This window comes from Oncorhynchus gorbuscha, linkage group LG05 (assembly GCF_021184085.1).
Source record: "Oncorhynchus gorbuscha isolate QuinsamMale2020 ecotype Even-year linkage group LG05, OgorEven_v1.0, whole genome shotgun sequence".
Lineage (NCBI taxonomy): Eukaryota > Metazoa > Chordata > Actinopteri > Salmoniformes > Salmonidae > Oncorhynchus > Oncorhynchus gorbuscha.
This window is the reverse complement of record NC_060177.1, coordinates 24,748,650-24,773,936: the sequence shown is the minus strand read 5'-3', so window position 1 is coordinate 24,773,936 and position 25,287 is coordinate 24,748,650. Positions and strand designations below refer to the sequence as shown.

The following is a 25,287-nucleotide window of genomic DNA, read 5'->3' as shown; positions in this document are numbered from 1 at the left end:
AAGGGAAACAAAAAATCTCTGAAGTTTGACAAATGGCAATTTTTCTGTGTTGGCGGATTTTCTCTGCTGTAATGTGTTTCTGGGAGCAGGTGGAGGGAAGATGAGACTGGGGCTGGGGATTGGAGATTGGATCACATCAGAGATGCCTGGAACCCCTGCTTGGAGCTGGAAATGATGAGAATGGTGTTTGTCAGATAATAAAGATAATAAAGTGGTCTGAGTCAGCAGGAGGCAGACTAAAGGGTGTCTAGCTAGCTGCTCTTGATGGGAATCACTCTAGGTCCCTATGATGGGAATCACTCTAGGTCCCTATGATGGGAAGGAGAATGGGGATATATTTTGCAGCACACTGCAGTCTTTTGCTTATCATCTACTCAACTTGTGGAAGGTTTTCTTTTTCTCCCCAGCATTTCAACACTAAATCTCTTATGTTGGAATGGGAAAAGTGAATGAAGCAAATATATACCATTGGGCCTCTATAGTATTATAGTATCTTGTGGGCGCAGGTGTCCTTCAAAAGTGAAGCTTTTCTTAGTCCCAAAAACAGTGCTTGAGGAAGTAACATCTTTATCCAAGGAAGGATGAAATGGAAAAAACACACACACACACACACACACACACACACACACACACACACACACACACAGTAAGTCTAAATCAATGGTGAGAATGAGAGAAATACACACAGCCTGCTGTTGTATTATTCATAAGATACTTGTGAATCTAGTCAAGGCTAAAGCTTTCATAATGAGGGATTATGTGTCATGGTCTCGGGTTAAAAATAATTCCTAATAGACTAGCTATGTTTTGAAGTAGTGCTGTTCTGAAGTTTTGTCACTGCACCCCATGCCTACCTGCTGGTGAGGAATGAGTTGTCTTGACTTTTTAATTGGCCATTAAAAGTCTGTTTTCACCTCTGTTCCTGCAGGTCAGTATGGAAACCCTCTGAACAAGTACATCCACCACTATGAGGGCCTGTCCTACGACACCGAGGCCCTGCACAGCAACCACCAGAGAGCCAAGAGGGCCGTCTCCCATGAGGACAAGGTCCTGCAGCTTGACTTCCACGCACATGGAAGGTACGTCACACTCTTTAGTCTAGTGTATATTTTAAAGTTCATAAGAGATCTAGCGTTAGCCTGCTTGCCAAATCTGTAGTGCTTTAGCCAACTCATCTGATTTATTGTTGTCATGCCATTCATTTACCAATTATTGACTGACGTGACAATGTCAGTCAGAGGAGTTGGATAGAATACTAACAGATCTGGCTTCTGCTTTCCAGGCAAGTCGAGCGTCACGCCCAACTCAACAAACCTGTCGATGCTCGTAGTAAATAACTGACCTGTGACGTGTTTTCCTGCATGAGCAAAAGCCTCTTTTTTATCAAGGGAGGAATCTCCCAATGAAGTCTGTGTGGGGTTTTGGATTACAGGGGTATCTTAACATGGGATCAGGAGCAATTCTGAGCCCTGGACTCTTGTGAGCCAACATTGTCTTTCCCACACTGGCTGGGACTCTGAGAGAGCGGTGTGGTAGTCTGGCTTGGCATTGTGCACCAGCGTGATACAGGGATAGCCTACTGGAAGGCAGAGGGTGTTCACTGGTAACCAGGCCTAAAGTGTTGTTATATCAGCCTGCAGCAAGCTGCTACTTCTAACAGGCACCCACCTATTCCTACCAAATGTTTAGTATTCTGTCCTAGGCTGACAGCCTGTCTGTATGTTAGATGGGTTTGTGGTTATTAAATCCAGCTGATTGTAGTCTCCAGCGATCTCTGACCTTGACTGATATGGTCACCAAGCCAAACAGAAACCTAGAGGTTAATGTGAAGAGATAGAAAATATGTACATGCATCTAAGAGAAGTGCCAAATATATATATATATATATATATATATATATATATATATATATATATATATATATATATATATATATATATATATATATATATTTGGCATATATAGAAGTGCTGCTGTCTGGATTTTGGTTAATCCAGAATGCTTTGTTTGAGGAATGATGGCCAGGAGCTAGCTCCCTCCCTTCCCCCACACATAATCTACTGTTTCTATTTCAGATGGTGGATAAAGTCTTACCGATTTGGGGACTAGCAGTCCATGTTACCACCTGTCTAAGATGACCCTCACCCTCCCAACAGGGCAAAATCCTCTCTGTCCTCCTCTGACAGTTCACAAACCGTCAGTACAGGACTGTTTTATTCCGCCAGCTCTGTTCTCTCTCCTCTTTGCCACGGGAGCGGTACTGAGTCCTGACCTTGACGTGTGGATTCACTCCCAGTGGAGGGAAGAGGGTATCGTCCTCTTGTGTAACAGCAGCAGTGTAACAGCAGCAGTGCAGACTGGCAGTGCAGACTGGCAGTGCAGACTGGCAGTGCAGACTGGCAGTGCAGACTGGCAGTGCAGACTGGCAGTGCAGACTGGCAGTGCAGACTGGCAGTGCAGACTGGCAGTGCAGAGGTTCCTATGGGAGCTGCAATACAGCCAGACCTATCTCTGCTATAGTGTTACCTACCTTCTAATCCCAAAGCTACTGGTCAGAGGACTCTTGTCACTGGGAAGTTTTTGTGTCTCTACAATGTGTATGTCACTTTCCCATCATTATGATATTCATGTCAGTTTTAACCCATCCCCGGCTTAAATCACATCAGTCCTATTCTGTTCAAGTAGACCCTAGTTCATCTCTTTCATAATGGCACCATTTTATGTTTTGGAAACATTTACTTTGGGTGATAACACAGCTTAGAGTTCCTGCTATCTGTATTTACAGCTAGCAGTGTTGTGGTCTCCCAGGGATGGTGAGAACAGGCTGCAGTGGTCACTTCCTGCTTGTCTGTTTCAGAGGACTGTTTCATTCACTGCTTGTTCTGGAGATGGCCCTGCAGGTGTTCACATTGTCTCCCAGTAACTACACCAGATGGGTTGAATGTGCTAGTGTGTCAGTTAAGCAGTCAAAACACTGCCTCTTCTCTGTGTAGAACAGAGCTCATAATTATTCAGTGCCTGGACTGGAGGGGAAAATGCAGCTTTTCTGGAGATGGCACGTCTTGTACACCTCCCACCCTTCGCTGTGCCTCGAACAAGCTCATCAACCAACCAACACTTTCAAACTGGGACACATGCACTTGTTCGTACATTCATTCATTAATGCGTACATTCATACATACATGCATGCATACATACATACATACATACAGTTGAAGTCGGAAGTTTACATACACCTTAGCCAAATACATTTCAACTCAGTTTTTTACAATTCCTGACATTTAATCCAAGTAAAAATCCCCTGTCTTAGGTCAGTTAGGATCACCTCTTTTGTTTTAAGAATGTGAAATGTCAGAATAATAGTAGAGAATGATTTATTTCAGCTTTAATTTCTTTCATCACATTCCTAGTGGGTCAGAAGATTACATACACTCGAGTAGTATTTGGTAGCATTGCCTTTTTAAAATGGTTTAACTTGGGTCAAATGTTTTGGGTAGCCTTCCACAAGCTTCCCACAATAAATTGGGTGCATTTTGGCCCATTCCTCTTGACCGAGCTGGTGTAGCTGAGTCAGGTTTGTAGGCCTCCTTCCTCACATACGCTTTTTCAGTTCTGCACACAAATGTTCTATAGGATTGAGGTCAGGGCTTTGTGATGGCCACTCCAATAGCTTGACTTTGTTGTCCTTAAGCCATTTTGCCACAACTTTAACTTCCTGACTGATGTCTTGAGATATTGCTTCAATATGGCCACATAATTTTCCTCCCTCGTGATGCATCAATTTTTGTGAAGTGCACCAGTCCCTCCTGCAGCAAAGCACCCCCACTACATGATGCTGCCACCCCTGTGTTTCACGGTTGTGATGGTGTTCTTCGGCTTGCAAGCCTCTCAATTTTTCATCCGAACATAACGATGGTCATTATGGCCAAACAGTTCTATTTTTGTTTCATCAGACCAGAGGACATTTCTCCAAAAAGTATGGTCTTTGTCCCCATGTGCAGTTGCAAACTGTAGTCTGGCTTTTTTATGGCGGTTTCGGAGCAATGGCTTCCTCCTTGCTGAGCGGCTTTTCAGGTTATGTCGATAATGGACTCATTTTACTGTGGATATAGATACTTTTGTACCGGTTTCCTCCATCTTCACAATAACCTTTGCTGCTGTTCTGGGATTTGATTTGCATTTTCAAATCAAATCAAATTTTATTTGTCACATACACATGGTTAGCAGATGTTAATGCAAAATGCTTGTGCTTCTAGGTCCGACAATGCAGTGATAACCAACAAGTAATCTAACTAACAATTCCAAAACTACTGTCTTATACACAGTGTAAGGGGATAAGGAATATGTACATAAGGATATATGAATGAGTGATGGTACAGAGCAGCATACAGTAGATGGTATCGGGTACAGTATATACATATGAGATGAGTGTGTAGACAAAGTAAACAAAGTGGCATAGTTAAAGTGGCTAGTGATACATGTATTACATAAGGATGCAGTCGATGATGTAGAGTACAGTATATACATATGCATATGAGATGAATAATGTAGGGTAAGTAACATTATATAAGGTAGCATTGTTTAACATTATATAAGGTAGCATTGTTTAAAGTGGCTAGTGATATATTTACATCATTTCCCATCAATTCCCATTATTAAAGTGGCTGGAGTTGGGTCAGTGTCAATGACAGTGTGTTGGCAGCAGCCACTCAATGTTAGTGGTGGCTGTTTAACAGTCTGATGGCCTTGAGATAGAAGCTGTTTTTCAGTCTCTCGGTCCCAGCTTTGATGCACCTGTACTGACCTCGCCTTCTGGATGATAGCGGGGTGAACAGGCAGTGGTTCGGGTGGTTGATGTCCTTGATGATCTTTATGGCCTTCCTGTAACATCGGGTGGTGTAGGTGTCCTGGAGGTCAGGTAGTTTGCCCCCGGTGTTGCGTTATGCAGTCCTCACTACCCTCTGGAGAGCCTTACGGTTGAGGGCGGAGCAGTTGCCGTACCAGGCGGTGATACAGCCCGCCAGGATGCTCTCGATTGTGCATCTGTAGAAGTTTGTGAGTGCTTTTGGTGACAAGCCAAATTTCTTCAGCCTCCTGAGGTTGAAGAGGCGCTGCTGCGCCTTCTTCACGACGCTGTCAGTGTGAATGGACCAATTCAGTTTGTCTGTGATGTGTATGCCGAGGAACTTAAAACTTGCTACCCTCTCCACTACTGTTCCATCGATGTGGATTGGGGGGTGTTCCCTCTGCTGTTTCCTGAAGTCCACAATCATCTCCTTAGTTTTGTTGACGTTGAGTGTGAGGTTATTTTCCTGACACCACACTCCGAGGGCCCTCACCTCCTCCCTGTAGGCCGTCTCGTCGTTGTTGGTAATCAAGCCTACCACTGTTGTGTCGTCCGCAAACTTGATGATTGAGTTGGAGGCGTGCGTGGCCACGCAGTCGTGGGTGAACAGGGAGTACAGGAGAGGGCTCAGAACGCACCCTTGTGGGGCCCCCGTGTTGAGGATCAGCGGGGAGGAGATGTTGTTGCCTACCCTCACCACCTGGGGGCGGCCCGTCAGGAAGTCCAGTACCCAGTTGCACAGGGCGGGGTCGAGACCCAGGTTCTCGAGCTTGATGACGAGCTTGGAGGGTACTATGGTGTTGAATGCCGAGCTGTAGTTGATGAACAGCATTCTCACATAGGTATTCCTCTTGTCCGGGTGGGTTAGGGCAGTGTGCAGTGTGGTTGAGATTGCATCGTCTGATAGACATACCCCAAGCGACTTACAGCTGTAATCGCAGCAAAAGGTGGCGCTACAAAGTATTAACTTAAGGGGGCTGAATAATTTTGCACGCCCAATTTTTCAGTTTTTGATTTGTTAAAAAAGTTTGAAATATCCAATAAATGTCGTTCCACTTCATGATTGTGTCCCACTTGTTGTTGATTCTTCACAAAAAAATACAGTTTTATATCTTTGTTTGAAGCCTGAAATGTGGCAAAAGGCCGCAAAGTTCAAGGGGGCCGAATACTTTCGCAAGGCACTGTCCATACACTTGCACATTGAAACACACACATTATTTCTTATTGTGCGTGGTTGCATCACTGTCCAAGCTATTAGTAAAGGTGTTTCCCCTTCTCTCTCATTCTCTCTCTCCTTCGCCGTGGCGTGCTGTGTGTGAAGGGTGTTGTGAGACCTAAAAATAATCTATCCCAGGAGCCCTGTCATTTAACACTCCTCCTTTGCTCCTTTCTTCACCACTGTATTCTGAAGGTTTTGTGTGGGGGACTGATCAGAATACCCCCTGCTGTATTGCTTACACTCTGCAGCATGACATCATTAGCCCCTTGGAAACAGCAGGAGCTGCTTGTGTGGGCGGCAGTCACAGCTAACGTTAACTTCATGTGAACGTTTTCCTCAGCTATGTCTTTTCTGCAAGCCCTTTGCTCTCTGGTGTGATGTTCACCCTGGAGTGTAGTGTGATACTCACCTGGCCTGTTAAACCACCTGATGTATCTGTTGTGAAGAAAAATTATTGAGAGGATGGTGCACAACAGTACATGTCTTCATTCATTCACCCTGTTTGGGCAGCCCATCTAACATTCTCCTGAATTGCCAACATTCCAATAATGGTCGTGGAATGATTGAATGTTTGGGTTAGATAGTTCTGAGGGCTTTTCAGATTTCCATTCCAGCCGCTGAGCACTGCCCTTATGACTGAGAACATGTGATTAGGGTAACGTCTGAGCTAGCACACCAAGGGCGGCATTCCGCCTACGAACCCCACCCCCAATTTTTTGTGTGCACTTTCTCTCTCTGTCTAGCATGAGCTGGAGGGAGTTACTTAAATTGACTTACACCAGTCTTTCTTTTTACATCCAGTGTGAACGAGTGCAGCCTTGAGTAGAAGGGTTTAGAATCAGACTGCCCAGCTGATATTGACTTCTGTAAGTGAAGACTGAACTGCTGACTGTTTCCTCCTCCCTGTGTGACCTTTGTATTGTGATGAGCGTGCAGTCTTACTCCACGCCTCCGTCACAGCCAAGGCAGTGGTGTCTGGGGATTAGGAGGCACAGAAAAGCTCTTTTGTTTGCCCACACTCACATCACTACCACTCCCCTCCTCCCACTCCAACACTATGCGCAGCTAGATCAAGGTACCCGATAGGGCAATCCTGAGGCTTTGTACAGTGTAGGATCACATGCCAGGGTATAGAACAGTGCAGAATACTAAAAGGGTTCAGTGCCAGGGTACAGAACAATACAGAATACTAAAAGGGTTCAGTGCCAGGGTACAGTACAGAATACTAAAAGGGTTCAGTGCCAGGGTACGGTACAGAATACTAAAAGGGTTCAGTGCCAGGGTACAGAACAATACAGAATACTAAAAGGGTTCAGTGCCAGGGTACAGAACAATACAGAATACTAAAAGGGTTCAGTGCCAGGGTACAGAACAATACAGAATACTAAAAGGGTTCAGTGCCAGGGTACAGAACAATACAGAATACTAAAAGGGTTCAGTGCCAGGGTACAGAACAATACAGAATACTAAAAGGGTTCAGTGCCAGGGTACAGTACAGAATACTAAAAGGGTTCAGTGCCAGGGTACGGTACAGAATACTAAAAGGGTTCAGTGCCAGGGTACAGAACAATACAGAATACTAAAAGGGTTCAGTGCCAGGGTACAGAACAATACAGAATACTAAAAGGGTTCAGTGCCAGGGTACAGTACAGAATACTAAAAGGGTTCAGTGCCAGGGTACAGAACAGTACAGAATACTAAAAGTGTTCAGTGCCAGGGTACAGTACACTACAGAATACTAAAAGAGTTCAGTGCCAGGGTACAATACAGAATACTAAAAGGGTTCAGTGCCAGGGTACGGTACAGAATACTAAAAGGGTTCAGTGCCAGAGTACGGTACAGAATACTAAAAGGGTTCAGTGCCAGAGTACAGTACATAATACTAAAAAGGTTCAGTGCCAGAGTACAGTACAGAATACTAAAAGGGTTCAGTGCCAGGGTACAGTACAATACAGAATACTAAAAGGGTTCAGTGCCAGGGTACAGTACAATACAGAATACTAAAAGGCTTCAGTGCCAGGGTACAGAACAGTACATAATACTAAAAAGGTTCAGTGCCAGGGTACAGTACAGAATACTAAAAGGGTTCAGTGCCAGGGTACAGTACAGAATACTAAAAGGGTTCAGTGCCAGGGTACAATACAGAATACTAAAAGGGTTCAGTGCCAGGATACAGAACAGTACAGAATACTAAAAGGCTTCAGTGCCAGGGTACAGAACAGTACAGAATACTAAAAGGCTTCAGTGCCAGGGTACAGAACAGTACAGAATACTAAAAGGCTTCAGTGCCAGGGTACAGAACAGTACAGAATACTAAAAGGCTTCAGTGCCAGGGTACAGAACAGTACAGAATACTAAAAGGGTTCAGTGCCAGGGTACAGAACAGTACAGAATACTAAAAGGGTTCAGTGCCAGGGTACAGAACAGTACAGAATACTAAAAGTGTTCAGTGCCAGGGTACAGTACACTACAGAATACTAAAAGAGTTCAGTGCCAGGGTACAATACAGCATACTAAAAGGGTTCAGTGCCAGGGTACAGTACAGAATACTAAAAGGGTTCAGTGCCAGGGTACAATACAGAATACTAAAAGGGTTCAGTGCCAGGGTACAATACAGAATACTAAAAGGGTTCAGTGCCAGGGTACAGAACAGTACAGAATACTAAAAGGGTTCAGTGTCAGGGTACAGAACAGTACAGAATACTAAAAGGGTTCAGTGCCAGGGTACAGTACACTACAGAATACTAAAAGTGTTCAGTGCCAGGGTACACTACAGAATACTAAAAGAGTTCAGTGCCAGGGTACAATACAGAATACTAAAAGGGTTCAGTGCCAGGGTACAGTACAGAATACTAAAAGGGTTCAGTGCCAGGGTACAATACAGAATACTAAAAGGGTTCAGTGCCAGGGTACAGAACAGTACAGAATACTAAAAGGGTTCAGTGTCAGGGTACAGAACAGTACAGAATACTAAAAGGGTTCAGTGCCAGGGTACAGAACAGTACAGAAGAATACCAAAAAGGTTCAGTGTCAGGGGAGAGACTAAGGGATTTAGTGGGCACCTGCTTCTCGCTTAGAAGAGATTTCACCTCACTAGGACACATGGGATCCAGTAAAGGTTTCTAGCTAACTGAAGCAAACAACCGCTACAGTAGAGCATTCCTTTTAGTAAGGGGACAGGACAGCATGGTTCAGAGAGAGGCCTACACAATTACGTCACCTAGCAAACAGTCAACACACCAGTGGTCTGGTTGAGGTGAACCCCCTACATTAGTTATTCCAGGCCACCATTCAGCCAGGGTGACCGTTTGTTTGTGTGAGTGTGTGTTCAGTGTGATTGTCCTGCTCATCTATCTACCCCAGACTGGGGTTAACATGTTAAGCCACAGTGAAGTTGCATGCCACAGGTCAACTAACATGAACCCTGCCACTGTAATCTCTCTAATGTGAGTTTGGCCTTGCAGTGAACTGTCTACCATGACTGGGTTGGCCAGAAGGATGGACGATTCTGCTGCTGCATATATAGCTTGTAGTGTTTTGTAGGTGTGGGTTCTCATTTGTGTATGTTTGTCTTTGGGCCTATACCTGTTTGTGTGATAATGCATTATCTCATGCCTGGTTATTTGGAATCTTTCCTTTATCCAGTTCCCCTGTCTGTTTTTGGGGGTTTGGACAGGAGATAAGGGAGTGTGAAAGTCAGTCCCACTGACTGTGGGCCTGAGGCTGTGCTGGATACAGAGAGAGGCCAGCCGTATGACTGTCAGACGCTCAGTCAGGCACTGAATCATTTAACAGTCAGCTGCTACCCTTAGTCTAACTGCACCTCTATTGGTTATAAAAACCTCTATCACTGTGAAACACGGCCCTGTTTGGTAAGTCATGGACGCCACTGTGTGTACACGTTGTGTTTTTCATAGCCTTGGCTGTTCCGTGGTACACAGCAACCAGTTTCTCTGCCCTTGGATGAATGTTTCATGGAGTGCTAATGATGTCAGAGCAACCTAGACAGAGCGTGGCAGAGATGGAACGCAGTGATGCGCCGGCCCCAGCCACAGCTACCCACAATGCTCTATGGCTCCCATGAGCCCTCTGCGAGGTCAGGCTGTTGTGAGGAGAGTTTGGTGCTAGATCAAGAACAAGCATTTTTCTCTCTCACGTGGACCTCCAGTGCACAGCTAGTGGTACTCAGTACTGCTGCTCTCAGCCCACACCGTCTCCCAGCGCCTTGTTTACTTCATGAATAATCAGGAAGTTGTTCAGACCCTTTCCTGAGAACCAGCAGCAGGAAGGAAGATCTGTTATTCTGTATTGTCGTTTTGTTTATTTATTTTCTAGATGTTTCGTTTCTAGGTTGAAACCCCCTGTGAACCATTTAGTCATTTTTGGCAGTGTCAGTGAAGTTCTGTGTTGGTATGATAACAATTTGATGGGAAGATTCAGTGGCTCTTAAACAAACACATTTACACAAAGTCAAACGCTTAAAATTAGTCTGTTTAGAGCTCAACATTTTAACGCTTGACAAGTAAAAACAATCACCCACAAATCACAATATTGATGATGCAATGTTTTGCACACTGTTCTCACAATTTCTGCAGAGCTCATCGGAGTGGAATTGGATTGCGTTGACGGCCACAATCAAACCGTGTAGCCTCGTGTGCACATTTTGTTGATATTCCTTGCTAGTTTGTGTTATTTGCCCAATTTATAGCGAATTTTTGTTCACGAAACATGGTTTGTACGGTCATGAAAAGTAATGTTTGAATCACATGCTTGTGGGCCCGAGGAGCGTGAGAGAGACATTGCAGCCGCAGGTAGCCTATAATAATGATGGCAACTAGCTTGGCTAGGTAACTATTTAGCTATTAGCATGTTTTGATGTCACGTCCAATGTCCTAAAAATAAGTTTCACCGGCACTCCCACAAATGGCCGCCGCGCAATTGATGAACAGAGAGTGTTAATAAACCAATGCTGCATACAATCTGACACCGTCGGAGAGCTGGAATTTCCTTCTTCATCATTGGCCATGTAATTCATACAACATAAAAAATATTATAGAGTGCTCAAAAAAATAAAGGGAACACTAAAATAACACATCCTAGATCTGAATGAATGAAATATTCTTATTAAATCATTTTTTCTTTACATAGTTTAATGTGCTGACTACAAAATCTCACACACACATTCTCAATGGAAATCCAATTTATCAACCCATGGAGGTCTGGATTTGGAGTCGCACTCAAAATTAAAGTGGAAAACCACACTACAGGCTGATCCAACTTTGATGTCCTTAAAACAAGTCAAAATGAGGCTCTGTAGTGTGTGTGGCCTCCACGTGCCTGTATGACCTCCCTACAACGCCTGGGCATGCTCCTGATGAGGTGGCGAATGGTCTCCTGAGGGATCTCCTCCGACCTGGACTAAAGCATCCGCCAACTCCTGGACAGTCTGTGGTGCAACGTGGCATTGGTGGATGGAGCGAGACATGATATCCCAGATGTGCTCAATGCCTTCCTCTTGCAGGAACTGCTGACACACTCCAGCCACATGAGGTCTAGCATTGTCTTGCATTAGGAGGCACCCAGGGCCAACCGCACCAGCATATGGTCTCACAAGGGGTCTGAGGATCTCATCTCGGTACCAAAAGGCAGTCAGGCTACCTCTGGCGAGCACATGGAGGGCTGTGCGGCCCCCCCAAAGAAATCCCACCCAACACCATGACTGACCCACCGCCAAACCGGTCATGTTGGAGCATGTTGCAGGCTGCAGAACGTTCTCCACGGCGTCTCCAGACTGTCACGTCTGTCACATGTGCTCAGTGTGAACCTGCTTTCATCTGTGAAGAGCACAGGGTGCAGTGGCGAATTTGCCAATCTTGGTGTTCTCTGGTAAATGCCAAACATCCTGCACGGTGTTGGGCTGTAAGCACAACCCCCACCTGTGGACGTCGGGCCCTCATACCACCCTCATGGAGACTGTTTCTGACCGTTTGAGCAGACACATGCACATTTGTGGCCTGCTGGAGGTCATTTTGCAGGGCTCTGGCAGTGCTCCTCCTGCTCCTCCTTGCACAAAGGCGGAGGCATCGGTCCTGCTGCTGGGTTGTTGCCCTCCTACAGCCTCCTTCACGTCTCCTGATGTACTGGCCTGTCTCCTGGTAGCGCCTCCATGCTCTGGACACTACGCTGACAGACACAGCAAACCTTCTTGCCACAGCTCACATTGATGTGCCATCCTGGATGAGCTGCACTACCTGAGCCACTTGTGTGGGTTGTAGACTCTGTCTCATGCTACCACTAGAGTGAAAGCACCGCCAGCATTCAAAAGTGACCAAAACATCAGCCAGGAAGCATAGGAACTGAGAAGTGGTCTGTGGTCCCCACCCGCAGAACCACTCCTTTATTGGGGGTGTCTTGCTAATTGCTTATAATTTCCACTTGTCTATTCCATTTGCACAACAGCATGTGAAATGTATTGTCAATCAGTGTTGCTTCCTAAGTGGACAGTTTGATTTCACAGAAGTGTGATTGACTTGGAGTTACATTGTGTTGTTTAAGTGTTCCCTTTATTTTTTTGAGCAGTGTAGTTGGTCTAATTGACAAACTCTCATGCTCTCAGTAGATCTCCCCTGAAATCTGAATATTTTAGCCTTTCACGGTTATGAATAAACATGCCTTCGTTCGTTACCTTGCTTTGGAGTAGCCTACCTTAGCCATTTGATGGCTGATTTATTGAATGAGGGAATTATTTAATGGCAATATTTTAGAGGCTACTGAAGGGGTCCGCATGCTTCCTGTTCAGGAACAGTTCATGCATATATCGTTAGTTTTGGGCTTCGGCAAGGTTCTTTCTGGCTATTCATGCACACACACAAAAATCTTGAGGCATACCGAAGTCTACGCCTCTTGGTCTGTGATTGGTCAACAGTAGGGATTCTTCAATTAAGTGTTTGTCAACGATAGTCAACAAATTTTCATGCACATGTGAAATTGCAAAGCTAAGATCTACTCTGTAAAAATGTATCTTCGATTAAGTCTGACTATTTTGTGGAGGTGTATACTGGCTATGGCGCACTACAAAGCTGGACAAACAGTATTGCTGCTTTTTTTTCTAGTTTTTCAAGTGAAGGTCTTTAAGGTTGTATGCAGCACACGTGTTTGGTTCGCCTAGCTGCCAGCCAAACTGAAGCAAGCAGAAGCCTTAAGGGTGGTCAACTGTCCTCCAGGAGAGCCTTAAAGGGGCAGTGTTATATTTTGAGAAAGAAGACAATAGGCAGAGTGTAGCCTAGCCTAGCCTATATATTTTTGTCCGGTTCTCTATGGGAATGATAATATATTTGTTTTGTAAATTGGTTCCTTGCATCATACAATGATGTAAAAAATAGTGTTACAGACCATATTTTATTTTTCTCTTAAACTTTCGTACGAGTAAAATAGCTGTCATACTTGTCTGAAGGACACGTTGCTTAAAAAGTTGTCAAGCCCTGCTGTTTGTAAATGTAAGCAAATATTTTTAAGAGGTTAAATCACAAGCTAATGTTTTTATTTCTTAATCAATAGAATTGTAAGCCTATACTTTTGAGAGTTTGAAAAAGCACAAATTTGGCAAGCCTTTGTAAATAAGCGCTTTCATTATCCGGTGTTGCTCTACATGCAATCCACCCGCAACATCTATAATGACATTTATCAAAGAAAAATATGCTGAACTTAGATGACATCCATCTGTTGCTGACTGTTGTTACTGATGTTTCTACAAGACGGGCTTTGTAGTGCTTCTTGACTACCTGTAAAACTAGCTCTGCTGAACATTGAGGGGAAATGACGTCACATAATGGTGCAGAAAACTCCACTATATGTTTCATCAGGAGGGTTAAGACCAGCTTTCACAACTCATCCTCACTTTCACTGGGGTGGAGAGATTATTATGTGGGTCAAATGAATGTCTCTCTCTCGCTTTGTCCCCCCTGTCTTCAACGTATCTACACAACACCCTCTACACACTATCACGGGTCTCTCTCTCTCTCTCTCTCGCTTTGTCCCCCCTGTCTTCAACGTATCTACACAACACCCTCTACACACTATCACGGGTCTCTCTCTCTCTCTCTCTCTCGCTTTGTCCCCCCTGTCTTCACCGTATCTACACAACACCCTCTACACACTATCACGGGTCTCTTTCTCTCTCCTCTGTGTCTCCTCTCCCACCCATCCCTGGGAGGGTGCAGACAGCCATGGGCCCTTTGAGACCTCTGACAGTCTCCTGAAATCCTGGAGGATTGTCACTGCTACATTGGATTAGAGTTGTAGCAGTCTGAGAGCCTCTCTCTCTCTCTCGTAGAGTTGCAGTCTGAGGTTATCCCAGCTGGCAGCAACTGAGTGCAGGCAAGCTGGCCATGTGGTGGGGTTGGTTTGGGTCTCTGGTACCCAGCGGCCCAGCACTTATCCCTGGTTTGAGCACCAAGTCCTAGGGTGTATGGGTGTCTGATGCCACCCCACTGACGCTGTTGAAGGATGACATGCCCCTGCCTCTGCTCCATCGATGACACCAAGGTCAAACAGATACATCTGAACAGTGTAATTGCGTCTGCTCTTTATCAGTGCAGTTTTTCTAAAGGCCAGTGATCCATGAGACCTGGGAGTCATGGGAACGATGGTGTGGAGGGAGACAGAGGTGGTGGTGCAGTTCATGCTACTATCCTGCACCATGTAAAGATCACATTTTTACAAAAAAATAACATTTTGCACCAGATTTTTCTGTGAATTGTTCACACATCTTTCTGTGAACCGAGTCATCAACATTGCACTGACAACTATCATCATAGTAGTTTTAATTCTTACTGCTCTTCAGGTAAGGCTTCCCTGTAAAACCCTAATAGTTCAGATATTTTCTCCAGCTTGCCGTGTTCATCCTTGTGAACGAACTGTGGCTGTGACCAGGCCACCCCGTGGTCGATGCAAAAGGCACTGGCTCTAGTTATGAGGAGGAAATGGCTCAAATGATGAGGCCGTATTGATTTGTTATATTGTCCATTTCATAATTAGCTGGCTGCTGCGCATGTCACTGCAAGCACAGGAGCTGTAGTCACAGCCCTGGGACTCGAGTCTCTAGCCAAACGCCTTCCAGCTGTCATGAGCCGGTTCGTCCCCTTCTTTGCTATAGCGGCTGTCAACTAGAGGTCGACGGATTAATCGGAATGGACGATTTTTTTTAATTGGGGCCGATTTCAAGTTTTCATAACAATCGGAAATCTGTATTTTTGTGAGCCGTTTATTTTTTATTTTTTTATACCTTTATTTAACTAGGGAAGTCAGTTAAGAACACATTCTTACTTTCAATGATGACCTAGGAACGGTGGGTTAACTGCCGTTCCTCACAGATTTTCACCTTGTCAGCTCGGGGGATCCAATCTTGCAACTTTACAGTTAACTAGTCCAACACAGTAACGACCTGCTTCTCTCTCGTTGCACTCCACAAGGAGACTGCCTGTTACACAAATGCAGTAAGCCAAGGTAAGTTGCTAGTTAGCAATAAACTTATCTTCTAAAAAACAATCATAATCACTAGTTAACTACTCATGGTTGATGATATTATCTAGCGTGTCCTGCGTTGCATATAATCTGACTGAGCATACAAGTATCTGACTGAGCGATGGTAGGCAGAAGCAGGCCCGTAAACATTCATTCAAACAGAACTTTTGTGCGTTTTGCAAGCAGCTCTTCGTTGTGCGTCAAGCATTGCGCTGTTTATGACTTCAAGCCTATCAACTCCCGAGATGAGGCTGGTGTAACTGAAGTGAGATGGCTAGCTAGTTAGCGAGCGCTAATAGCATTTCAAACGTCCCTCGCTCTGAGCCTTCTAGTAGTTGTTCCCCTCTTTATGGGTAACGCTGCTTCAATGGTGGCTGTTGTCGTTGTGTTGCTGGTTTGAGCCCAGGTAGGAACAAGGAGAGGGACGGAAGCTATACATCCAATAGTCAAAGGTTAATGAAATACAAATGGTATAGAGGGAAATAGTCCTATAATAACTACAACCTAAAACTTCTTACCTGGGAATATTGAAGACTCATGTTAAAAGGAACCACCAGCTTTCATATGTTCTCATGTTCTGGGCAAGGAACTTAAACGTTAGCTTTCTTACATGGCATATATTGCACTTTTACTTTCTTCTCCAACACTTTGTTTTTGCATTATTTAAACAAATTGAACATGTTTAATTATTTTCTTGAGGCTAAATGTATTTTATTGGTGTATTATATTAAGTTAAAATAAGTGTTCATTCAGTATTGTTGTAATTGTCATTATTACAAATAAAAAAATTGTCCGATTTTAATCGCTATCGGCTTTTTTGGTCCTCCAATAATCTGTATCGTCGTTGAAAAATCGTAATCGGTCGACCTCTACTCTCAACTGTATCAACATCCCCTTCATGAGGCAGAGTGCTGAATTACGGCATCCCAGTGACCAATGAGACCTGCCAGCCAAACCCTTCCCTAACCCGGACGACGCTGGGCCAATAGTGCGCTGGTCTACCGGTCGCGGCTGGCTATGCCAGCCTGGACTCAAACCAGGATCTCTAGTGGCACAGCTAGCACTGCGATGCAGTGCCTTAGACCACTGCGCCACTCGGGAGGCCCAGGGTTTTGTTTTTCATTGCAAAACATTTTGCTACAGTGTGCCCTAATGAACATTACCCAGTTGACTAGCACAGCGTACTTACACACACACACTGTCCCACCAGATAACCTTATCAACCCCTCTTATCTTAGTGCACCGGGTAACCCTGTGCGTTTTTTTGTAATCCTTTTGTGTTACCAAGAAAACCTTTAGATGCAATGCCACTGGACACTCCTAACTGATTTCAGTAAGCACATTCCTAGTACTGTTGATGAGGATGATATGCCAGAAAGCTTTATGTAAGACAGAATCTAGGCCTAATGTTTCAGTCCCATATCAAGACCTTGTGTCTTAGAATGTTGGGCCAGTAACCGAAAGGTCGCTGTTTCAAATCACCGGGCTGAATAGGTGAAAACAACTGCCAATGTGCCATTGAGCAAGGCACGTAACCCTAATTGCTTCTGTAAATTGTTCTGGATGAAAGTGTCTGGGTGTGCCAGGGGGAATAACAAGCAGTAAATCTAACCTCCGCTTATCTCTGGAGGGCTGCTGGGTGGGTACATAGGTGCTCTCCTTCCTCTCCCGCTCTCTGGATTCTCTCTCCCTCTCTCTGGATTCTCCCGCTCTCTGGATTCTCCCGCTCTCTGGATTCTCTCGCTCTCTCTCTCTGGATTCTCTCTCTCTCTCTCTGGATTCTCTCTCTCTCTCTCTGGATTCTCTCTCTCCCTCTCTGGATTCTCTCTCTCTCTCTCTGGATTCTCTCTCTCTCTCTCTGGATTCTCTCTCTAATTCCTCTCTCTCATTCCTCACTCACTCTCTCTCTCTCTCTCTCTCTCTCTCTCTCTGGATTCACTCACTCACTCACTCACTCACTCACTCACTCACTCACTCACTCACTCACTCACTCACTCACTCACTCACTCACTCACTCACTCTCCCTCTCTGTCCTTCCCACCCTGACTTTCTCTCTCTACACACACTCTCACATAACATCCCAGGCTGCGGGTGATATTAATAGTGTGCTGAGTCCCTGAGAAGCTCAGGAAGAATTACCTCTCCTATCCAGGCTCCCCTCACATATTTCACCTGGTCGGCTGTGACAGATGGGGCAGGTTGGAGAGGCCCACCACAGGGCTGACTGACTGACGGAAGACCAGGGGCAGGTGGGAGAAGATGTAGATGCTAAGGAATTCCATTGGCAGACAATGAGAAGCTAGTTTTGAGGGCATTTCAGTCCACATGTAGCCTAATCATCACACAATTAGGTGAGAGGAGAGGCTCAGGCTAGATGTTGAGGCTGACCCCACCGGGCAGTCACATGTTCCTGTCTGATCTCCAATCATTGTGACAGGGTGGACGGCCCGTCACTTCAGCTTTAAAAGAGAACTGCCAGCCAGGGAGATTGTGTAGGACAGACGGGCACACACAGCAGGAAGTAGGGTGACAGTTTGGTCATTGTCTGTAACAGGAATAACAAGGTGTGTGTTGCGTCAGTGGCTGTGTCCCCAAATGTCAGTGCTCCTCAGGGCAGACTCATGGAGGGGGTGTGACGAACAGATAATGGAGGATTAGTGAGGCTGCATTGCAGGGGCATTATGGAAAGGTGACAGGGGGTCTGTCTGTAAACACATCATGGCCAATGAAATCAAACACTTCTGTATTTGTAAGGAAATGATCCTGTACCTTGCTTGTCAACTGTTTAAGTACAGTGTGGATTACAAATTGGTTGTAGTGAATCAAAAGATATACAGCAATGTGTGTTCCTCTCTAGATGTATAGACAGACTCATTTTTTGTTGGCTGGAGGGCAGTGGCCCATGTGAGAGTCATGTCTGACGAATGGAATGTCTCTAGGATTGTTGGGAAGGAGCCTTTAGTGAACAGAACAATTCAGTCTTCTGGGAAGTGATTAGGTCATATGCAGCTCATGTGGTGCTAGGTCGCCCTTTCAGAATTTGAGAGCAGGAGCATGAGGAGGGAATGCAACAAACCCGCTGTATGCTCATACAGTCTTTACTTATACCACGTTTGAGGGGCAGGCATTATTATTATCCCTATGGGAATCCTTCAGTGTAGTGATTAGCCTGTTCAGTTAAGTGAGTTTGGAGTCCACTCTTATCACAGGGTGGGGCCCTCAGTATAGAGGTCTGGGTGCGACTGATTTCTTCATCCCGCCCGCACCCGCAGCTTTTCATACCTGTAGCCACCCCCTCCCGCCGTTTCTGTCCGACTCCCACCCAGCCGCAGTCCTGCAATGTTATTTTAGGCATAGGTTATTTGACGCAGATCGCTTGCACGCCATGGTCCAGCAATTTTGCGCGCTGTAGGCAAAGATCAAAATGCACAAAAATGACCCATGAAATAAATTCAATTTCCAGAGATTCTCACATTTTCCATTTTATGTTAGGCTATCAATATTACTGGGTTATATCAGCCAATAGGTTAGACATAGTTTGAAGAGTGCAGAGTAGGACAGAGAGCGGACACTTGCACTTTCTATTGAGCTACGTTTACCCTTGTGCTTTGCTGGGGGGGAATTGACATCCAGTGTGGTATGGGTCAGATTGACCCGCACGTTTAAACACACTAAAGACAAAGAATCAAGTAAAATTGGGAGGCCCTATGGGACAGCCTGGAATCGAACCAGGATCTGTAGTTACTCCTCTAGCACTGAAGATGCAGTGCCTTAGACTGCTGCGCCACTCAGACACTTGTTTTTTTTGGACCTGTGCAAATGTCTATACAGATGAAAGCTTCCGGGTCAAATTGACCAACATCATGTTTGTATACAAAATCTACAGACATTCCAGAACACATCAACGTGTCCACATTTTGAAGTTAGGTTCATGACCCTAAATGAGGAAAAGTCATTTAATTTCATGGAGAAAAAGAGGTTAACTAGTATTTTAGACAACTCAAAGGTGGAATTTGGTCAAATTTACATGCAACAGAATAGGTTTAATAGCCTACCTTTTTTAGGAGCGGGAAGATTTTCTGACATAGACCAATATGGGTCATCAATAGTTTTATTTTGAGGCAGTGTATTAAGCTATAGGCTAACTAGATTTAAGAAGTTAATGTCCTTGGCAAGAGAACTGCCCCTTCCTTCTCCACCCCTGGATAGCCTACAGGCTACTCTATTAAATTGAGACCAAACGCGCACCTGATCTCACTCATATGGCTACTGAACTTGAAGCAGCAAGAATGTTGACAGCTGACACTTGCACTTTCTCTTGAGCTACGTTTTGCATATAGGATATAGCCTACCTTTTTAAAGGAGCATGACTATTTGCAGGCAGAGACCAATAAATGGGTAATCAATACATATTGAAAATGAAAAGGTGCAACGGCGACTCGCCATGGTATTCGCTCGTTGCGCTCTTCCTTTTCAAATCATTTTTTCAAAATTGCTTTTCAACTCACGTTGGTTGAGCTCCCTCCACTTATTTCCATTATCAATATTTATTTACAGACACTAGTCTACTATCGCCTAATCCAATTTCAGTAAACCTTCTTGGAAAGATAACTGCCCCTTGATTCTCCGCCCATTTATAGGCAGGCTACTCTATTTCATTGAGTCATATATTGTAGGCTATTGAACTTGCACGCCCATCTAGGAGAGAAGAGGTAGGCAATTGAACCTGTACGCCCATCTAGGAGAGAAGAGGTAGGCTATTGAACTTGAATCAGCGAATTCTGAGATTGTGGGTGAATAATGCAACACAGAGGTGCTGTTAATACAATAGGTAGGCTAACGCATACAAAGCAGAAAGACGACCGTTTCCAAATCATCTGCGGGACCCTCAAAAAATGTTAAGCCCGCTTCCGCTTGCAGCATGAAAAACGTTGACTGTGCCACAGTGATCCCTGTTGGGACCTGCAGCCCTCTACCGTCCTCCGCCCTGTATAATGTGTGGTTTGAAATGGCACACTGCCTGTACCGCTGCATGTTCCAGCCTGTTGGTTTTAAATCAGCCATGCTCAACCTGAGGTAGTTGGCTGGCAGTGGATCCATGCAAAGAGAGAAATATTTGAGGGACATGTTTTTTTTTAGATGAATCCCACTTCATTGTTCATGGTGTTTAATGCTCCTCTCTTATAGGCTAGTAAAGCACACCCACTCTGACAAGTTGACAGTAGTCAGCAGTGGTTTGATCTGTAGAGTTGATCTGCTGTCCTCCTACTATGTTAAGACAAGCATGCCTATTGGCTCAGTTTACTGTATTAAAAATTTGAATCATTCTCGCTTCACTGATCAATCTGATTTGAGGATTATGTAAGTAAATAAATAGTTTAATTCATTCCAATGGCCTAGTATTTTGCCATTGGCCGTGTATTTTGCCATTGGCCGCATGTGTGCCACATTATAATAAAGGTCAGCCTGAAATATTAGAACAAGTAGATCGTAATCTGATTTATCAGCTTGATCTATCACCAGTAGCCTATAGCCTGAACACAGCCTTGGATAGCTATCAGACACCATGTGAGAGATGCAATGTTGATGAACTGCAGTGACCCAAATCTGTCCCATGGAGTAGGGCTGTAATAATCAGACTTGACCGTCAAGTGCCTGTTTCCTACTTCGTCCCATTTTAGTTAATGTGCTGATAAGACTCCACTGGGCAAGTAGAGACATGTACCATGTTTGGAGCGAGAAGGTTTTTGTTGGGGTTTTGAAAGAATGGGGCTGTTAGCCTGTCGTGTTGAGAGAAGCACAGGTGTTTACATGGTGCAACTATATGATCAACCCTCTGTCTCTGGAGTTTGGTACTGGAAATTGTCATAAATATAGTTTTTGTTTACCTGAACAGGTCTAGTTGTGTCCCTAGATGGTATCAGCATTATTTTAGCATTACTTTGAGCACTATTTCCATTATATAAAGACCTGCCTGTCACATCACCTCTACTCCTGGAGTGCTGACAAAAGCTGAGGCGTTAGAAATGACTTTGGGATGTGGTGCTAGCGCCAGACAGTTTTATGGAGGAGGTGACTGGTCGCTTGTTTTTACTCTATATTCAAATGCCTTCTCTGATCAGATTCTACATAATGAAACTTTAAGCACTTTCTGTTCCCTTCTGACTGAGATATCCAGATTGTTCTCCAGAGCTCCGGATTTACACAAACTCTGTCTATGAATAATACAGAGATGTATTCCATTCAGTGACAAGTAGAGGGAAGAATGGCTATATTTGATATGGGAGCACACTGCACTCTGGGAAGCAATAAGCCGTCTCCTGTGTCCGGGTTGCAATTAATCAGGATGTTTAAAGCGTGAGCTGAGTGGCTATGGAGCACTGAGCTCTAAATAATATGATCAACCCACAGACATTTGGGTGTTTGATGTTTCATTGAGGTGCGTTTGGGATGTTGGTAGTATATTAGAGGAATTAATGCCATCTTGAATTGAGAGAAGATAATTTCCTGTCAGAAGTCAGATCCTTCACAGCCGCCCTGCAGACTCCACTGTTAATGAGTTTTTAAGTAGAGGTTTATCATCTTGCCGCACTTGAACTCACAACATCATGAACATCAGGCTTGAAACAAATGCATCGGTAATTTGTAGTTATGTTCCCATCACTGTTCCAGATTGTATCAGCTGTGGACTGATTCCTCCTTCCAATCTCTTCTGTTGTGTTTGTGAAGTTCAAAATGACATTTCTGCTGGTTAAGGGTGTCCCTGCAGCAACGTCTCTCTCCATATCCCTCTCTGCCCGATAGATTTTTTTTCGCCCACTGATGTGCAGCATGTCACGATAATGTCTTTGGTTAGTGTTTCTCTCAAAGGCGATGGTTAAGCACAGAGACTCGATGTTTGTCCCATCTGTCTGTCATCTCAGGGAAATGGAGCTGAAAGGGACTGGTACTGACTAGGCTCGATATGGTAAGCTTCAGGAGTTATTCTAACTGCTGAACCCTAGCTCAGAGCCTGCTGCGCTATTTAAAGATCATATTCTGTCCCCCACATCCACATAGACTGGGATAAACATCTCTCTACTTGGACCTGCAGCAGGATTGGAGTGGTTAAATTGATCCTGGAGTTAAACAGGGTTCCATTTAGCCACACAGATGTGTGAAAACACAACACTGCTTTTAGCTCAAATTCTCTGTAGGATTCTCTCTCACCTCTGCTTTACAACGTCTATCTGTCTGATATGATATGGAATCCATGAATAGCCTGAGTGTACAAAACATTAGGAACACCTTCCTAATATTGCATTGCACCCCCTTTGCCCTTAGAACAGCCTCAATTCGTCGGTGCATGGACTATAAGGTGTCAAGCCTTCCATAGGGAGTCCAGTTTCTTGCAGAAACTGACTAAACCGCACGAATGCGCGGCCATCCCGTTTTCAGTCAGCTGTTCATTCTCCAAAAAATAACACATACAATTGTACGGATACTACTGTTATTTTAATTTCATGATGATGTTCATCCGTAACAGTCGGTTACACAGTTGTGCCAGCCCTACTCATCTGTAATGAAATAACTGCTATGAAAGTTACAATCTCCAGCCCTGTTTCAGGCAGCATCTGATTGCTGTGGCTCACTGAAGCCGAGAGAAATAGAGCGCATCCACTTTTTAAATAGTCTGACGGATCATTTCACACCAGCCTCCCCTGGCACCTGAGTTTCAGAAAGGAAGCAGCCTAGATAGAACTATTGTTTTTGTTGGTGTACCAGGACTATAGTATTTACCAGAACCCATCTCCACCCACACTTCCAACAAGTCTGACTGAGACTGGAGAAAGGAGGGGATGTACTGTAACTCACTGACACGTGAAAAGGAAGTGTAGGTAGAGAGAACATGAAAGGAAAGATGTTACTAGTATTGCGGTTGGTCATGTTGCTTGCTGGTGATATGCTTGTGTAGAGAAAGGCCTTGTGTTTGGCTAACCTCCTTAAGAGGGTTTAATGAGTAAGTGGCTGCTAGAGGTCAGGGAGACAAGCTGATCTACACACCCACAGACTGGTTAGGTGGGAGAAACCGGGAGGCTGGTTGGTGGGACTTTGATAAACTCAGAGGACCTTGACAATGTTTTTCCATGACAACAGGATCCATTAGAGCCATTCCCTGTCAACAGCAGGGAGGATCAGAGCAGAATTTAACCAGAGTGTGTCCTGCCAGCCCAGAAGTTAAGCCAGGAGAGAACACAAATTCTTGCTCACAACACACACACTCATCACAAGCTGCTGTGCTGGAAGGTTACATGCAGTGTGACTTGCTGGGCACCACACCTGCTGGGTGTCAGTGGAGGCGGAGTAACCACCTGTCTCAGGGTAGACAATTCCCCTCGCCTGCCTGGCACATGCATATGCCAGCCAGCCAGCCAGCGATACTGCTCAGGTGAGGAGTTGTGTAATATGTGGATCTGTTCAGTCCCTGATAGCATTCCTCCAGTGTGGTGATTTACTTCGCCTGACATTATAGGGGACATTACTGGGATCATCTTGCTCTCTCCTCCTTTCATTCCCTAACACACTCCCTTCCCCCCCTCACCATCACCATGGCCCCCCTACTCCCCCCCTCCTCGTGCAGAGATTTGCTGCATTAACTACGGTCATATGACGCTGAAGTCATGTTGCTGGGAATAGTTTTTCTTATTGTAATACATTTGTGGCTTTTCAGTTAATTTAAAAATAAATTCTGTCTGGCAAGATGCATGATAATACCCCTACAGGCATAATTACATTGTATAAGAATTTCTCCTATTTCATAGAGACAGAAGGCATGAGGATGCATTCATTTAGTGGGATTATTATAGTTGAATGTCCTGAGTACATCATAATTAGATTGTTTTAGGTTCCAGTAACTGACAAGGAGCCTGCTGTACAGTGTGTGATGATGATGGAGGGAGGGAGGGTTGTCTATACCCTGTGGCTCTACTGAGCAGTGGCACTGAATGACTGACACAATGGGGAGGTTGCCCAGTCTGACAGCCAGACTGCGCTCAAGAAGGTGTATTACTGTGTTGATAATGTAGTCCTCGGGAAACCAAACAACTTAAATATAGAAATGGGGTAATTTCAGTCATTCAGTCACTGCACTTCATCACATCTCTATCAGTATCTCCCCTGCCTGCCTGCTTGTCAAATAAAAGTAGATCCATTTTCCTGCTCCACAATGTAACACTGATAGTCTGACTTTTACCAGCAGAATGCTTCAGTATAGTTGTAGCCTAGCTGTTTCCCCTGGCCCTTTATTTGAGATGTTGTAACAGTCATTGTCAGTTCATGCACAGACCTGCTACAGCATTCTGTGGCCATAGATGTAGATCCATGGCCTATGCACGGTTTTGAGAGGAACAGCCCTAACCTATGGGAGTAAAATCTTTCCTGGAAGTAGAGGGTTGACTCATCTCTCACCCCCTCCTGGCACCCCTCTGCTCTTCAGCCCCCACCCCTTCTCTCACAGTATTCAGTATGCCTGTGTGCTCTGTCTGGTTGCTGAGGCTGGCAGTAAAGGCTCACTACACACACAGCTGTCCTCTTTTCTGCCATTACCACACTAAAAATGCCCCATATTTTAGAAAATGAAAGTCCAAAAAGCTGGCTAATTTTGTGCAGCCATGCTCTGGTGGCCGTCCGTCTGCTGTCTGCTTGGGTGCGTGCTGAGTAG

General features: G+C 44.8%; 1 protein-coding gene across 1 annotated transcript in view; it reads left to right on the top strand.

Moving 5' to 3' along the window:
* Positions 1-25,287, top strand: part of LOC124035726 (disintegrin and metalloproteinase domain-containing protein 10-like) — a 90,046-nt gene that overhangs the window by 21,195 nt on the left and 43,564 nt on the right. Inside the window, exon 2 of the mRNA XM_046349338.1 lies at positions 929-1,079. Coding sequence (XP_046205294.1) covers positions 929-1,079 — 151 coding nt within the window. The remainder of the gene's footprint in view (positions 1-928; positions 1,080-25,287) is intronic.